Source organism: Esox lucius, chromosome 10, assembly GCF_011004845.1.
Source record: "Esox lucius isolate fEsoLuc1 chromosome 10, fEsoLuc1.pri, whole genome shotgun sequence".
In the NCBI taxonomy this organism is placed as follows: Eukaryota; Metazoa; Chordata; class Actinopteri; order Esociformes; family Esocidae; genus Esox; species Esox lucius.
In genome coordinates this window covers 26430126-26446875 of record NC_047578.1, presented here as the reverse complement: position 1 = coordinate 26446875, position 16750 = coordinate 26430126, and the positions used below count along the sequence as shown (strand labels likewise).

General features: G+C 46.8%; 1 protein-coding gene across 5 annotated transcripts in view; it reads left to right on the top strand.

Annotated features, from left to right (window-relative positions):
* The window catches only part of ash1l (ash1 (absent, small, or homeotic)-like (Drosophila)), a 44650-nt gene that overhangs the window by 5504 nt on the left and 22396 nt on the right, over positions 1-16750 (top strand). For all 5 annotated transcript variants that reach the window (XM_013132843.4, XM_013132842.4, XM_020050278.3 and 2 more), the window contains exons 4-8: positions 305-4814; positions 13017-13668; positions 14600-14773; positions 14915-15009; positions 15210-15283. In XM_013132843.4, the coding sequence (XP_012988297.3) occupies positions 305-4814; positions 13017-13668; positions 14600-14773; positions 14915-15009; positions 15210-15283 (5505 nt within the window). The remainder of the gene's footprint in view (positions 1-304; positions 4815-13016; positions 13669-14599; positions 14774-14914; positions 15010-15209; positions 15284-16750) is intronic.

Here is a 16750-nt window from a genome sequence, read left to right as displayed (position 1 = left end):
TCCCTCCATGGCTTTCATCCCTGATAAGTGTTATTGAGTCGAGGCTGTTTCCCTAACAGGCTGGACTAGGAAGCCATAATCCCGTCAATGACCTGCAATATACACAAGGCTTTCTGTTTTTGATATTTAGCCGAAAGCATCACCTGGATTTGGATAAGAAGATTATTAATGTCAACATTATTTGAAATGTAAACTTTTTTTGTGAAACATGACCATAGCATTGTGGGAACAGCCTTTGTGTGAAGAAGTAGGCCTAATTTTACCTTAATTAATGGCCTAATACAACTTTTTATACTTTTTACAGGGTCCTCCAAAACCAGCCTGCAAGTCGGAGAAGTTGGAAGCAAAGTCGGAGTTAAAATCCAGCATGTCAGCAGAGAGACCCTTGAATCTTCACCGCCCTTCAACAGACAGCAAAACGCACCACGCCTCCATAAAGAAGTCGGACAGTCCCCTAACGGTGTCACCAACCTCCTCGCCTTGCCCTGCTGCACTCCCATCACAGGAATCCAGCGTGGAAGGCTCTACCAAACCTCCTGTGTACACTTACAGCAGTGAGGGTCAAAGAGAAAAGGACCGGGGTGTTACTAGTTGGGGCGCTCCTACAGTCACAGAGAAGCTAGCGCAACTCATAGCTACATGCCCTCCCTCAAAGACCACAAAGGTGAAACCCCTCAAAACGACTCCTTCCCCTACCAGCCACATCAGTTCTAACTTTATGGCCCCCACCTCAAAGCAGCGAGATCGTGCTCTGGCTAACAGGGCGACGTATTCCAGAACGGTCCACCTAGCTCCACCCCCGGCAGTCTCGCGCCCTCCTGGCCGCCCCTACGGCTCACGCAACAACAAAGACAGTGTTTCAGAGAAGTCCTCCACCCCAACTGGGAAAGAGGAGGCAGATGGCAGCAACAGCAGTCGGAGCAGCAGCCCTGCGCTAACCTACGGTGGTGGGAACAGCCGCCTGGTTACTAATTCCAAGGACAATGATGGCATCAGAAACGCCACCAAGCCGCCACATTCACGTCTCACTCACTGCCCACCCAACTCTTCTTCCTCATCCTCTTCATCCTCACCTTCTCATTTGTTATCCAGCTCTTCAGAGCAGAGGACTGGGAGCGCTACAAGTCGCCAGGCCTCCCCTGCTTCTCAAGGACACCTCTCTAGGGAAAGAGACCCAGACAGAAACAGTCCTCCTCTGGCAGAAGAGCGGGAGAGCAGTGACAGGGAGAGCCGTGAGAGGGAGAGCCGTGAGAGGGAGAGCCGTGAGAGGGAGAGCCGTGAGAGGGAGAGCCGTGAGAGGGAGAGCCGTGAGAGGGAGAGCCGTGAGAGGGAGAGACGTGACAGGGAGCGTAATGAGAGGGAACGTGATCGGGACGGCCCCAGAGACTTAACCAAATACAACCCTCCATCCGCATTGGGCAAGCAGGAGGCCAAGGACAAAGGAGGAAGTCAGTCACTCAGAGGTGAGAGAGGCAACAGCTTGAGCCCTAGTAAACAAAGTCCCAACAGGGATAGTCGTGTAAGCAGGACATCCAGTCCCCTGGGGTCTGTCAGACGGACCGAGTCGCCACCGGAGCCCACTAGCAACCGCTCACCCACTCCACTCAGAGATGAGTCCCCGGGAGACGAGTCACCAGGCTCACCCCCAGATCAGGACAACAAACCCCTAAAGAAGCGGCGAGGCCGGAAGCCCCGCTGGACCAGGATTGTGAACCGGACACAGAGGGCAGGCCAGGGTAGCCCCACTGACCAACGCAAAACTATCACGCCTTTATCGTCAGGCCTTGATACACCCCCTCCCATACGCAGGCCTGTAGGACGGCCTCCCAACCCCAATAAAGTCACACAACCCAACGTGTCACAACTCTTCCCTCAGCCAGCCAGGAAAAGAGGACGGCCTAAATCTAAAATGCCCAGGCTGGACGCCCCCACCCGTGGACGACCTCCTCACAAACTGGCCCCCTCCAAGGTTTTTTCGTTACTCAAGTCAAAAGAGGAGCAGGACCCCCCTGTTCTCCACCCAGAGGTTGACCTGAATCCTCCCAAACCTATGCCAAGGAAGCGGGGAAGACCAAAACGCCTGCCCCCGACCTTGCCGCCAGAGGGCCAGCCCCCAACTCTTGCCCCGGAAGCAGGGGACGGGAAACAGTTCCGGAACAAGGGCAACGGGCAGCTCATCATGAAGACCATCATTGGCAAGATCAACAAGATGAAAAGTGTCAAACGCAAACGGTTCCTCAGCCAGATCCTACTAGGCCCAGGGTCCGGGCCAGAGCAGGAGCCCCCTAGAGGACCTGCCAGTGGGGTGGTGGGCCAGGTAGCAGCTGCCACCCAGTCTTTATCCTCCCTGGCTGCTTCTTTCGGAGGCAAACTAGGGCCCCAGATCAACGTGAGCAAAAAGGGGACGATATACATGGGGAAAAGGAGGGGACGCAAACCAAAACCGTCGGGAAACTCAGCTGCAACACCGCCCCCAGAGGGGGCTTTCTTGTCTCCAAGCACCACATCGCCCCTCCACCACCACCACCAGTCTCAGCAGCAACAGCACTCACTCCCTTCTACAGGGGTGTTTCCCTCCCCATCACTCTCCCAGTCCAGTGGAGGCCAGAGCCCCATCAGTGACGGCAGCTTTGTTGAACCCGGGGCAGTGCACTTTCTGACCCACCCACACTTCCACAGCCACTCCCACCACAGCCACCACTCGTTCCCTTTCCCTCCCCCAACATTCTCCGCCCCCTCGCCTCGCACTCTGGGCCCTCTCGGCTCCTCGGCGGCAGTGGCCTCTCAGAAGAAGTCGTACCGTGGCTACCATCACCACCACCACCACCATTACAGGCCGCACTATCACTACCGAAAGCTTTCTCCCCCAAGGCCCCTCCACCCCACCTCCCCTGCACCCCTAAGTGAGCTGAAAGAAGCCACTCCCTCGCCTGTCAGTGAGTCCCACAGCGATGAGACTGTACCCAGCGACAGCGGCATCGGGACAGACAACAACAGCACTTCTGACAGGGGGGAGAAAGCCGGAGGGGTGGGCGCCCTGGGCGTTGTGGCGATGCCACCCGGGATAGCCAGTGGGCTTTTAATGCCAGGTGTGATGGGTTCAGCCGTAGCAGTGGGTGTTGGGCTCAGCCCACGCGGTAGACGAAGACATTCGTCCTCAATGCTGCTGGAACACCCCTCGCCCTCCCCCTCTCCACTGGGTGCGAGGTCCTCTTCAGATCCACGCAGGCCCCACCCGGCAGCCGCTCCGTCAGTGCTTGTGGGCCACAAAGAGAAACACAAGCACAAATGCAAGCGCAGGAGCCACGGCTGTCCTGGCTATGACAAGCTCAAGAGGCAGAAGCGCAAACGGAAGAAGAAGTACCTGCAGCTGCGTTCCCGGCGCCAGGACCCAGACTTCCTGGCCGAGCTGGATGAGATTGTGGTGAGGCTGAGTGAGGTCCGGATAGCACACCGCACCCCCGCGCTAAGACTGGGAAGTGGGCTGGGGATGCCCCCGGGGCCTGCTGCGGCAGGCAGAGTGCCAGGGCCAGGAGGCAGGGCAACCGGGGCCATGGGAGGCACTGGGGGCCCCCCTCCGCATCACTACCTACACAGAGACCTGCTCCCCACCATCTTCAGAATCAACTTCAGCGGCTATTATTCACCCCACCCTTCGTACCCTTGCGACTCGCTGCACTATGTACGCAAGCCGGACCTGAAGAAGAAGAGAGGACGCCCTCCTAAGTTGCGGGAGTCCATGTCGGATGTCCCTTTTGTTCATGGGCTTGGATTCCCACTCTCCAGCGGCGGGTTCTACCACCCGCCATATGGCGTCCCATACTCGTCTGGTCCCCTCGGGCTAGGCTACTACAGAGGGTACCCCCCGGCCAGCGCCCTATACCCCCATCACCAGAACGCCCACTCGGCCCCGCCCCACCACACACATCACTCCCCCTCCTTCCCCCCGCCGCCGCCGCCCCCTTCCTATGTACACCACCACCACCCGTCACACCTCCTGCTCAACCCTTCCAAGTTCCACAAGAAGAAACACAAGCTGCTCAGGCAGGAGTTCCTGGGCGCGGGCCGTTCACCCGTGCTCTACCCGCCCATGTCATCGGAACTGTCGTTCAGTTGGCACCACAAACACAAGCACCGACACAAACACAGAGAGCGCTGTCCAGAAGAGGATGGAGAAGAGGGAGGGGGTGGTGGAGGGGGCCGAGGGGGAGCAGGGTTGTCCGAGAGTCCTGGGTCGGGAAGAGGAGAGCGTGGAGCCAGCGCGTCCGGAATGGCCGAATCTCTGCAGCGCTGTCGCTTCGGAAGAGACTCCTCTGCTACCACTGCCAGCGCCAACAAACAGGCCACGGCCACCTCTGCCAACTCCCCTTCCTCGTCGTCCTCTTCCTCAGCGGAGAGGTACAAGCGGAAGGATACGCCCCTGTCCTGCCTGGGGCCCTCTCGCCTTTCCCTGGGCCACCACCCTGTGGAGTCCTGGTTCAGGATGGGCAACTCGGAGGCCGACTACACTAAGCTCTCTCGGAACCCAGCGGGTGCCGGCCAAGGCCCCTTCACTGACAGCCAGGGAGAGAACCGGGCAGGCTGCTCTGACAGCGAGGAGGAGGATGATGAGCCCCTCACACCGACAGATGAGACTGAGCCTAACTCCCAGGAGCCCCCCCACCACACCAACCTGTTCGCCACTGCTCTGAACCGTACCTCTCTAAGGGGAGGCCATAGCAGAAAAGGACAGGCTCTGGAGAGCGCCAATTTCTCCCGGATGGAGCGGTCGTTAAGGAAGGAGAGCTCCACGTCAGCAGAGAGGAGAGAGATTGGTGAGTCACCGTGACAGGGCTTTCTATTAAAGAGAGGTGTGTGCGTTTTCACCTACAGTAGTAATTTCTGGAGGCCGAGCTTGCTTTGACAGTGTCTTGCTGAAATTTAGCCTGATAGACCATCAGCATATAGGCTGCATGATCAAAGTATGGGAGTCATTAGCAAGGTTTAGACTATTTGCCTTGATGGAAAGGACTTTTAAGAGCATTCAAATATGTCCACTGCTATTTATAGCTCCAAATTGGTTTTTCGGCCAAGAAATGCATTTTTTTTCCTCAAATTGAGTGTGACACTGTAAAGGTTATAGAATTGTGCACCAAATTCACTTTCGAAAATAGTTTTGCTGCTAGTGCCTTAAGAATTCAGCGGTTTCTGTTTTGATTGGATGATATCTGCTTAGTTTCATTGCTTGGCAATAGCCAGACTGAAATTGGGCTATGCATAGCCATTATTGGCAGTATTGGTTCCAGGGTTATGTATCCATGCAGTGACCCCTTCACAAACTATTCATCACTGTACAAAGTTGGAAATGGTCCACTATTTCCTACATCATGTATTACTCCTGACCAGAAGTCTAGCTCCTAGTTGTCCGTTATATAAGGAATAGTGTGTCACTGGGAAGAATTTGCTACCGCTGCTCAATATATCTGTTAGTATATGTTAATATACCTATATGTACATATACACTGTACTGGCAAGGACCTTAGATGGCCCAAACCAGTGATTAAGTGCAGTACTTGGCAGCCAGCCCCCACAATTACTTAAAGTGATAGTTCAGGATTTGTTGGCTACGAGGCCGTTCATCTACTACCCCAGAGTAAGGTAATTTTGCATACCGAAGCTAACTAGTATGTGTGCAGTTATGCTAGCTCTTCCGAAAGACTTTCCGTCATTATGCGAGTTAGCCAAAAAATTTGCAACTTCCCTCAAACTGCACGCAGAGACATAACAATGGTATCAAATAAATATAACTTTCAGAAAAGAGATTAAGGGCAATGCTGCTGGTTTCTCAAACTATGCTTTTAAACTGGCCCTGCTTTGTGTGTGGTTTTCTTTGTAACCTTTGAAGATTTCTAGCCAGATGTTCTAATTTCATAAGAATAGTTGTCTGGTCAATATAGCTCAGCTGGATGTTTTGTTGGAGGTTTCATTTGGTTGTCTGTCAGCTTGAAATCCCTGTGTAAACACTACACCTGCTCTTGGCTATTATTGCTGAACAGGTAACATGGAAGGGCTTTGGGTAATCCTTCCACTTCATCAACCTGCCTGGTTGCCATTGACGGAGAAGACTGTGTGCATGCCAGTTTCTCTTGTTTTGTCTGTGTTCATGAGAGGAGGTTGGGCAGGATCGACTATCCCTGGCCAGGTAGGCAGGCAGCATGTTGTACTTTGAACCCAGCTAGGGTAATCCAGGATTACAGCTCAAGACACTGGGTCATCCAGCGGTCACAGGCGGCACTGTCATGGAGGTGATATTGTATTAGGTAGAGGGGTTATCTGAGTTACTGGGGCGCTATGCAATCCGACAACATTTTTCTCCCCCAGTTTGTTTTTGTTTTGTTTTCTATTTTGCAGATTTTCTTTTATTGTTTAGGGTTTCAGTCTCAGAATTACATCATAGAAATGTATAAAATAAAGATGATTCACAAATCTGTTCAGAAGGCGAGTAAATGTAAACGATCATCTAGTCTCTTAGTCGCCCATCTTATCCCCTTTATTTTTGGTTGATTCAGTTAAACAAACATTGCAGTGCCCACAAACTTTTGCTGACATTGAGTTAGGTAAGGTCTAGAAGGTTTATAAACGATGATTTTCCTCACCAGTTATATACACTCACCTAAAGGATTATTAGGAACACCTGTTCAATTTCTCATTAATGCAAACTGAATGTCAGAATGGGAAAGAAAGGTGATTTAAGCAATTTTGAGCGTGGCATGGTTGTTGGTGCCAGAGGGGCCGGTCTGAGTATTTCACAATCTGCTCAGTTACTGGGATTTTCACGCACAACCATTTCTAGGGTTTACAAAGGATGGTGTGAAAAGGGAAAAACATCCAGTATGCGGCAGTCCTGTGGGCGAAAATGCCTTGTTGATGCTAAAGGTCAGAGGAGAATGGGCCGACTGATTCAAGCTTATAGAAGAGCAACTTTGACTGAAATAACCAATCGTTACAACCGAGGTATGCAGCAAAGCATTTGTGAAGCCACAACACGCACAACCTTGAGGCGGATGGGCTACAACAGCAGAAGACCCCACCGGGTACCACTCATCTCCACTACAAATAGGAAAAAGAGGCTACAATTTGCACGAGCTCACCAAAATTGGACAGTTGAAGACTGGAAGAATGTTGCCTGGTCTGATGAGTCTCGATTTCTGTTGAGACATTCAGATGGTAGAGTCAGAATTTGGCGTAAACAGAATGAGAACATGGATCCATCATGCCTTGTTACCACTGTGCAGGCTGGTGGTGGTGGTGGTGGTGTAATGGTGTGGGGGATGTTTTCTTGGCACACTTTAGGCCCCTTAGTGCCAATTGGGCATCGTTTAAATGCCATGGCCTACCTGAGCATTGTTTCTGACCATGTCCATCTCTTTATGACCACCATGTACCCATCCTCTGATGGCCACTTCCAGCAGGATAATGTCACAAAGCTCAAATCATTTCAAATTGATTTCTTGAACATGACAATGATTTCACTGTTCTGAAATGGCCCCCACAGTCACCAGATCTCAACCCAATAGAGCATCTTTGGGATGTGGTGGAACGGGAGCTTCGTGCCCTGGATGTGCATCCCACAAATCTCCATCAACTGCAAGATGCTATCCTATCAATATGGGCCAACATTTCTAAAGAATGCTTACAGCACCTTGTTGAATCAATGCCATGTAAAATTAAGGCAGTTCTGAAGGCGAAAGGGGGTCAAACACAGTATTAGTATGGTGTTCCTAATAATCCTTTAGGTGAGTGTATACTGGTCGCAAATGTAATACATTTTTATGTTAGCCATTTTATGTTAATTATAGCCAAGCATTTCCAAAGTGTTGTTGCAGTCGTAAGTTATCATTTATGGCCGGATTTTGATAAGAATCATGGATGAGAACACGCCTGCATATGTTTAAACCAGGGATGCACTATAATTATTGGCCAATTCCGAAATAATTTTACCACATTCGGCAGATACTAAGGATGCAATGGTACAGTGGGCCCACAGTTCGGTACGTATCGCGGTTTGTGGGTAACGGTACGGTTTCGGTATAAATGACATCTTAGAAGTGTTTCCACTCAAGTAGCAGACAGTGGCAAAGCATTTCATGCAGATTACTTTGTTTACGGTCTTTTTACCCCGTGAATCGCATTGAACGCTGAATCCAAAATGTTCCCACACAGCAGATTTGAAAGACGGCAGTGCCTCTTGAAATTTGCTTCTCTCCGAACGCATTTTAACTCTGGTCGCACGCAGTGAGTAACCACTAGTGATGGGAAGTTCGACTCTTTCTACTGACTCTGTCACACCCTGATGTGTTTCACCTGTTGTCTTGTCCCCGCCCCTCACCAGGTGTTCCCGGTTCCCTATTAGCCCTGTGTATTTAAACCCTATTCTCTGTTCGTCAGTTGCCCGATCGTCTTGTGTGGTAAAGTCGTTTCCAGCGTTCTATGTGTGCATCCTCCATTCTACCTGTCCTTCCTTTCCCCGGATTATGACCCTTGCCTGTTTTTCGGATTACGAGCCTGCCTGCCCTCTCCTGTACCTTCAACCATCTGACCGCCCGACAATGAACACTGCCTGTCCCCCACTATTAGCCTGCCTGCCCTCTCCTGTACCTTCGACCATCGGATCTTCCAATAACGACCCCTGCCTGTCCACCACTACGAGCCTGCCCACTCCCTGTTTGTTCATTAAACACTTTGGACCGCCCTCCTCTGCCTCTGTCCGCATTTGGGTCCCCACTCGTTCACCGTTGTGTCAGACTCTGATCTTGTCGAGTCGTTCAGTAAAAAGTTTGATTCTATCGAATGTCCTTGCATTGAATTGTGTTATTTTCAGTGCCAGTGCATAGGACCAGACTTGTATTTTAAGTGATCGTATTTTCCCCAAACTCCTATCGGTTTGGACCTATGCACTGGCGTTGAAATCAACTCGTTATCCCCGTGAGACCCGCAAGACGCGCTGTTTTTATAACCTACGAAAGTACCTTGTCTTTTTCTTCTGGGTTTTACATTGGCATACATTGCACTGGTCAAAGTAATGTCAAGCCAAACAGAAGCAGCCTACCAAGTTTTTAAACTATTTTTGCAGTTTGCAATGTATTAAGACCAAAGTTACTGCTCACGCGTGCTTCCTCCCTACTACCAGTATAAACGCTGCCTTGTGTAGCATACAGTAGGCTACTCTTGATTCAGTCGGCTTGGTATTATAGCCGGCAATTAATAAAGCAATTATTTATACCTTTTAATCGAGATGGAGGGGTTATGTAGGATGTTTTAAATGTTGAAATGTTAGGTGTATACGCTTACATCTAACAGAACATTGCAGTTATGTCATTTTATATACGGCAGGGCGATAGTTCTACTCAAATTTTTCACTGTTTTTCAAACAAGTTCTGTGACCATGTTATCCAGATTTAGTTTACTTTTGATTTGCCACGTTCAAGGCTTGTCAATTGAAAAGAAAATTGGAGTTCATTCAATAGATTTTTCTCTTCACTGCAGGGTTTACGTTAGTTGGCAAATGCTGGATTTTCGCCGGTATTATGTCTCAATTGTTGTTCCTTTGTGTTGTGTTGGAGGTGGAGTCATGTCAGTTTTCCTGTGATGTCATTATGGGCGGGTACAGGGTACTATCTGCAGTGGAAGACCTACCGAGGCTAGCCGTGTAGAGCCGAGTCGAGCTGGTACCATGCAATGGAAAAGCTCCCAAAGTGGGTAGAGTTGAGGGGTGTAGAGTCCAGCTGGTACCATGCAGTGGAAAAGCACCATATGATTGCCACATTTTGAGACATCGCTCTAGAGTACATTTTGTCAGCCCTCAGGAGCCCCCTAACAGCCTGGGGCCCCAAGCAGTTGCCTGTCTAACCTGTACACAAGCTACGCATCTTGTTCCATGGATCTGAATCTACAGTGTGCGTATTGCAGGGATGAGCATGTGAAATATTTTCACTATCGATAATTGCTCAGCTTTTGTTGTAGAATATTTGACCCCGCTCACACATGCCAAAAAGAGAGGTATTCAATGAAAAATAATAGAATGTCAATTGTAATATGTCATGCAATAAATTCTGTTTTATTTAAAAATGTAATTAGCAACCTCAATAATATTTTAGTATAAACAATTATGCTAGACATACTTTTACTCGGGAGATATTCAGATTAAGAAATTCCATAACAGCAGCGAATAACCTAATGCATAGCCCTGTCAAGTCATTAGTATTTTCTAACAAGTGATTTATTTCAAATTATTGTTACAAGCTTTTCATTAATTACAATGGCAACTATAACTATAAACATCACCAAAAACACATTTTCTACCATTAATTAGAGGAGAGATATATAAATCCCTGGAAAAAAATTAAGAGACCACTGCAACTTTTTCTTTCATTTCCAAAAAAGTTCTAAAGGAAAGTTTTGAGTGAGGAACAGAAGTGTTCAATTTGCAGTGCTCTCTTAATTTTAACCCTTCGGTTCCTCACTCAAAACCTTCCTTTTCAACTTTTTTGGAAACGAAAGAAAAAGTTGCATTGGTCTCTTAATTTTTTCCGGAGCTGTTTATTGCCTTACATTAGCTGTGTCAATGTTTTCTGGCCGTTACAAAATGCTAAATGTATTTGACCATCTAGCCAGCAGATTGTTTTATATACTGTCCTTTAAAACTGTACTTTCCTAACAAAACTACACTTAATATATAGACTAACAGTCTGCATTTAATCAAACAAACCAATGTGTTCAAGTTCTAGTGAATAACAAAATCCTAGGAAGGAAACTTAAAGGGATAGTTTGTCTATAAATCATATTTATCAAAAAATTCACTTTCCAAACTTTAGTCCAGAAAGGATAGTAATTTTTTCCAACCATGCATTATTCAGCTCTGTCCCTGGCTGTAATCAGCATTCTTAGCATTGTCCAAATTCATGAATAGAAACTTAATCGTCCCTCTACATGAAAGTGTATAACACTCTCCGAACTAAACATGTGGTGATGTTTAACTCAAAGAACATGAAAAAGTTGTACATTTCGCAGTATATTTGTCATTTCAAATTCATGGGTTCTTCCAGTGTTTACCAGTCAGTTTTGTTCACAATTGCAGCAATCCGTGCATTCTTTCGGGAAGAGGTTTGTATGTCACAATAAACAAAAGGTAATATTCGTTAGCTAGGAAGCAAGTTACCTATTTCGTTGTTGATTTTCACGAAAGGACAGTCAGTGTTTACTTGCTTGAGAGACAAAGGAAAATACAGTGGATATAAGTCTACACGCCCCTGTAAAAATGGCAGGTTTTTGTGATGTAAAAGAATGAGACAAAGATAAATCATGTCAGAACCTTTTCCACTTTTAATGTGACCTATAATGTGAACAATTCAAATGAAAAACAAACTGAATTCTTCAAGTGGGAAAAATGAAAAATAAAAATCTTCCAATAACCTGGTTGCATAAGTTTGCACACCCTCGTATAATTGGGGATGTGGCTGTGTCCAGAATTAGACATTTTAGAGCAAAAGCCATGGTCCGCAGAGAGCTTCCAAAGCATCAGAGGGATCTCATTGTTGAAAGTTATCAGTCAGGAGAAGGCTACAAAAGAATTTCCGAAGTGTTAGATATACCATGGAACACAGTGAAGACAGTCATCATCAAGTGGAGAAAATATGGCACAACAAAGACATTACCAAGAACTGGATGTCCCTCAAAATTTATGAAAAGACGAGAAGAAAACTGGTCAGGGAAGCTTCCAAGAGGCCTACAGCAAGATTAAAGGAACTGCAGGAATTTCTGGCAAGTACTGGGTGTGTGCTACATGTGACCACAATCTCCCGTATTCTTTATATAAATGGGCTATGGGGTAGGGTGGCAAGACGGAAGCCTTTTCTTACAAAGAAAAACATCCAAGCCTGGCTGAAATTTGCAAAAACAATCATGTCTCCCAAAAGCACTTAGGAAAATGTGTTATGGTCTGATGAAACCAAGGTTGAACTTTTTGGCCATAATTCCAAAAGGTATGTTTGGCGCAAAAACAACACTGCACATCACCCAAAGAACACCATACCCTCAGTGAAGCATGGTGGTGGCAGCATCATGCTTTGGGGCTGTTTTTCTTCAGCTGGAACCGGGGCTTTCATGAGGGTGGAGGGAAGTATGAACAGTTCTAAATGCCAGGCAATTTTGGCACAAAACCTTCAGGCGTCCTGTGCACAGGAGATGTCCTTGCAATCTGACAGATTTAGAGCGCTTTTACAAAGAAGAGTGGGCAAATATTGCCACATCAAGATGTGCCATGCTAATAGACTCCTACCCAAAAAGAATGAGTGCTGTAATAAAATCATAAGGTGCTTTAACAAAGTAATAGTTTAAGGGTGTGCACACTTATGCAACCAGGTTATTGTGAGTTTTATTTATTTTTCCCCTTCAAAGATTTGTTTGTTTTTCAATTGAATTGTTCATGTTAGAGGTCACATTAAATGTGGACAAAGTTCTGACATGATTTATCTTTGTCTCATTCTTTTAAATCACAAGAACCTGGCATTTTAACAGAGGTGTGTGCACTTTTTATATCCACTGTACATAAATACGACCAGAAAGAATGTTCACCTGTACTGTTCAACCATTCACATTTTTGCCCATTATCGTCCAATACTGATTGCTGGCCGATATATCGGTGAAAATAGTTTGAACATCTACACCATGCAAAGAACTTCTCACTTTGAAGTTCTTAAGTTATAAAGACTGTTTAAGCTAAATGTGAGTGAATAGCAACATGGTCAGACTGACCAATGATTGTTGTGTCACTTGTCACCAGTCTAACTATGCCGGCCATAGCTTTATCTTTAATGAAATGCATTTTGTTTGCATTGTGTTGACCGGTGGCCCATCAGAAGGCATTTTAACACAGACAGAGGCATGATTTAGGCCCAACCGTGGACGTACCTAAGCAGTGATTGATGCAGCATTTTCTCACGTCCATAATCTATTACCATTCTCTTTCTCTCATGCAGGCAGTACGCCAGGGGTCCAGACCCGAGGGGCCCACTCCACCCCAGAGGACCACCTCAGGCAGCACCACCACCCCCACCATCTTCCCCTGTTCCACACCCATCCCAGTCACGATGCGCCTTCCCAGGGCTGCTCCCTGGATGATGGTGGCTCCCTGCTGCACCACTCCCACAGGACCCAGCCCTCCAAACACAGCCTGCATCACGTCAACAAGATCCTCCGTGCCAAGAAGCTCCAGAGGCAGGCGAGGACAGGCAACAACGTGGTCAAGAAGAGGGGGCCCGGGCGCCCCCGGAAGCATCCCCTGCCCTCCCCTCCCCCGTCGCCTCCCCTGCCAACTGAACTGACGCAGAACAGGCACCGGGACCGAGGGGGGGGGGGGGTTTCTGGGGGAGTAACGTGGGAGGGAGACACGGTGACAGATGCGATCGAGTCTGTTGTCCAGGGCCAGCGCAGGAAGAGCCAGAAGAGGAAGCACTGGCAAACAAACGGGGACAATGAGGAGGAGGAGGATGATGAAGAGGAAGGGGAGGAGGGAGAGGTGGAGGAGAGACCGTTGGACAGGGAGGAGAACCTGGGAGGTCTTGGGATGAGGTCTAGAGCCGGCGGAGGAAGTGAGTGGCTCACCCAGGATGAGGTCACCCGCTTTCGCAGGTACAACCAGCCGCCACTATAATGATGTAATAAGCAATTAATCAATTGGATTTAAATTGTACTTTTCCAGACACCCAAAGCGCTTTACATTTTAAGGGACAAGCTCACCTAATTCAGCACGATTGTGAGAGACAGTGACCAATTTGCTTCAGATTGCTCGATACATAACCTATGTGCTGAAAAGGTTAATAGGGATATAAAGGCAATTGCACGCTGACTTTTGGTAGCAACCTTAATCCTGTTCCAGGATACTTATCCCCAATGCATGGGAGGCTTGGTGGATCCATGAATCAAACTTGGCCTTTCTTAAAAAAATAAAGTAATCTTGCTCACTGCTTTTTCCTAAATCGGCCTACCAATCACCACCTTACATGTCTGTTGTATCAGTCTGACATCTGTTGTATCAGTCTGACAAACACTTACAAACAGATTGTAAGTGTTTTAGGGCAATGGTTTTTGCACAGGTGTGACACAGTGAACGTAGATTTTAATGATGAATTGCTTCTTTGCTATATATGTTTTTTTTTTAAATGGCAAGCTGGAAGGTAGTTTGTTTGTCCGCATTAAGTGAGGAGAATGTTTTTGCTAGCATATTACATGTTCCTGCCCTCTTGTTTGCCTCCATTTAGAGTCCTTGGAGTCATGTGATTTGCTCCAATTGAACAGAGATGATAACTTTGCTCCGTAAAGTCACATCCAGAAATCAACGGTCACTCCGGGGTTCAAATCTGACTGGTTGATTTCCCAGGCTTGTAGGCTGTGTTCAATAGCTCGGGGACAAGGTTATAGTAACATCAGAAGTGAAAATGTAGAGCACTGTGATCAGCTTACTTTCATCAGCAGTGCTAATCTTAGTTCTTAGCAACTGTATATTTATGAGAATCTATCAAGCCAGTCATCGCTATAAACTTGAGTCACGGTTCTATTTCAGTGATCTGGAGGGGAAACCAGATGGCCCCTCCTCCCCGGAACGTCCGGGCACTGTGTCCATGGAGCCAGCTCCGCCTATGCCTATAACAAGCCAACGTGAGAAGAGGGCAGCCAGGCCTCCGAAGAAGAAGTTCCAAAAGGCGGGGCTCTTCTCCGATGTGTACAAGACTGCAGAGTGAGTCCCTTAATGGAGACACACAGACACATGTCAAATCTGGATGTACTGTACGCTTGCCTAAGGTCAACCCAGGAATATTTAGGGAATCAATGGACATCTCACTCCCTCACAGTTTTAATCCCCCCCCCCCCATTTCAGTCCTCGTAGTCAGCTCCTGCAGCTGAAGAAAGAGAAACTGGAGTACACACCTGGGGAACATGAGTACGGCCTTTTTCCTGCCCCCATCCATGTTGGTGAGTGTTCCTACAAAAACACACGCAAGCAGAAGTAGTTATTACACACCTGTTTCTGGAGGTTCTTTATGCGCACTATTGTTTAGTATTTGGAAATTCAACAATTTATTGCACATTGGCATGACATGTTACAATGTCCTTATATTAACTCACTCAGTCATTCTCAATCTGACATTTTGTTTAATTTTCAACATTTTCAGGCAAGTACCTAAGACAGAAGCGCATTGATTTCCAGCTGCCTTACGACATCTTGTGGCTTTGGAAACATGACCAGGTGATCACTCACACTTATGCCAAGTGTTTTTCCCCTCTAGTAAATTCTGTAATTCTCTCATATAATCACAATATTATAAGCTCCAGTCCATTGAATACTTTTTCAACCACACCCACCCTCCAAAATCAAGACACTGCCAAGTGTCATTTTTGACTTGTGATTAACTGGACATAAACTTTGTTGGCAGGGAATTTTTTATTCATATCGGCAACAATGTGTTATTTTAATGAAAGTCTACAACCAAACCTTAACTTCTGTCAGTGTGTGTATTTAGCAAGCAAAACCATCTTCAAGTGGGCTCTCTCAATTTTTGTACTGTCTGCGCCGCCGCGCAGGGTCTTCAACCTTTTCAGGCATGCATGCTACTTACCATTTTTTAACATGTCACATGTTACTACATTTTCCGGTGTATCTTTAAGTGGCACATTATTCTCTCCCCTGCTAATTTTCCGTATGTCCCTAGTGTACAAGATAAAAGTACCCCAGTAACTTTTATTTCAACGTACCTGGTCAAGTTTGGTAAATTTTGTATTTTGCGAAAAATGCTCCCAAGTACAGTTTTCGCTGTCATATTTTGATTGGTTCAGGATTCTTCTGTGTTTAATCATATCAGAATAAAATAAATTGGCCTGTAATTGCCCTATCTTTGTAATTGTCCTTCAATAGCAAATCCGGCTTATTCATTGTTTTTTTTTTTAGCAAAAGAGGAATCAGCTTTGATGGTTTTGTAGCCTATTACTGCTGTCATTTTATGCAAGTAGTACATATAAATAAGATGGTATCTAACTTGTTTTGAGTAAGTTTGTCACTTATGACTACAAAAAAGGTTTTGGGGAAAGTAATATGGAGTGGATAGACTCTTAGCTGCTACATTGGCATGTGCTTAAAGTGCCTGCCTTGCGCAGCTGCTGTAAATTTCTGTTTGAAGTTTATTATTCACAGATCGACGTGCGTAAACACAATAGAAGAGGGCCAGGAATAATGCTTTAAATGCTTTTTGGATACCAGGTGTTGTCAATACCATCGTGCATTAGCCTAACTCATGAAAATGTCATACTGACTTTGTTTAGCCAGCGACACACAGCTATCCAGCTAAACGGTTTAGGTCCAACCACTCACCCATATTGGGAATGCAATAAATATATCCCTACAGAAGAGTTTGACTACTTCTGCTCCACGCGCACTCTTAAAAGCTTGCGGGTAGCATGTGAAATGTTGCTCTTTTATGGATTGCGGACACAAGCCTACTGTGGCTCATATCAGGGAATGATCAAATGTGCAATCTAGACAGACGGGCAACATACTAAAGTACATTTTCCAGATGGTGTGTCAGTTTTTGCTTTTCAAACGAGTAAAGACTGAACAGGGTTGGGATGATTTTATGCTGCAAGCCTGCAATGTCTAAAAGTTGTGAGTTTTGTGGTTGAACACTTGAAAGCTCCATGTGCTTCAGAATTGTTTTGCAGT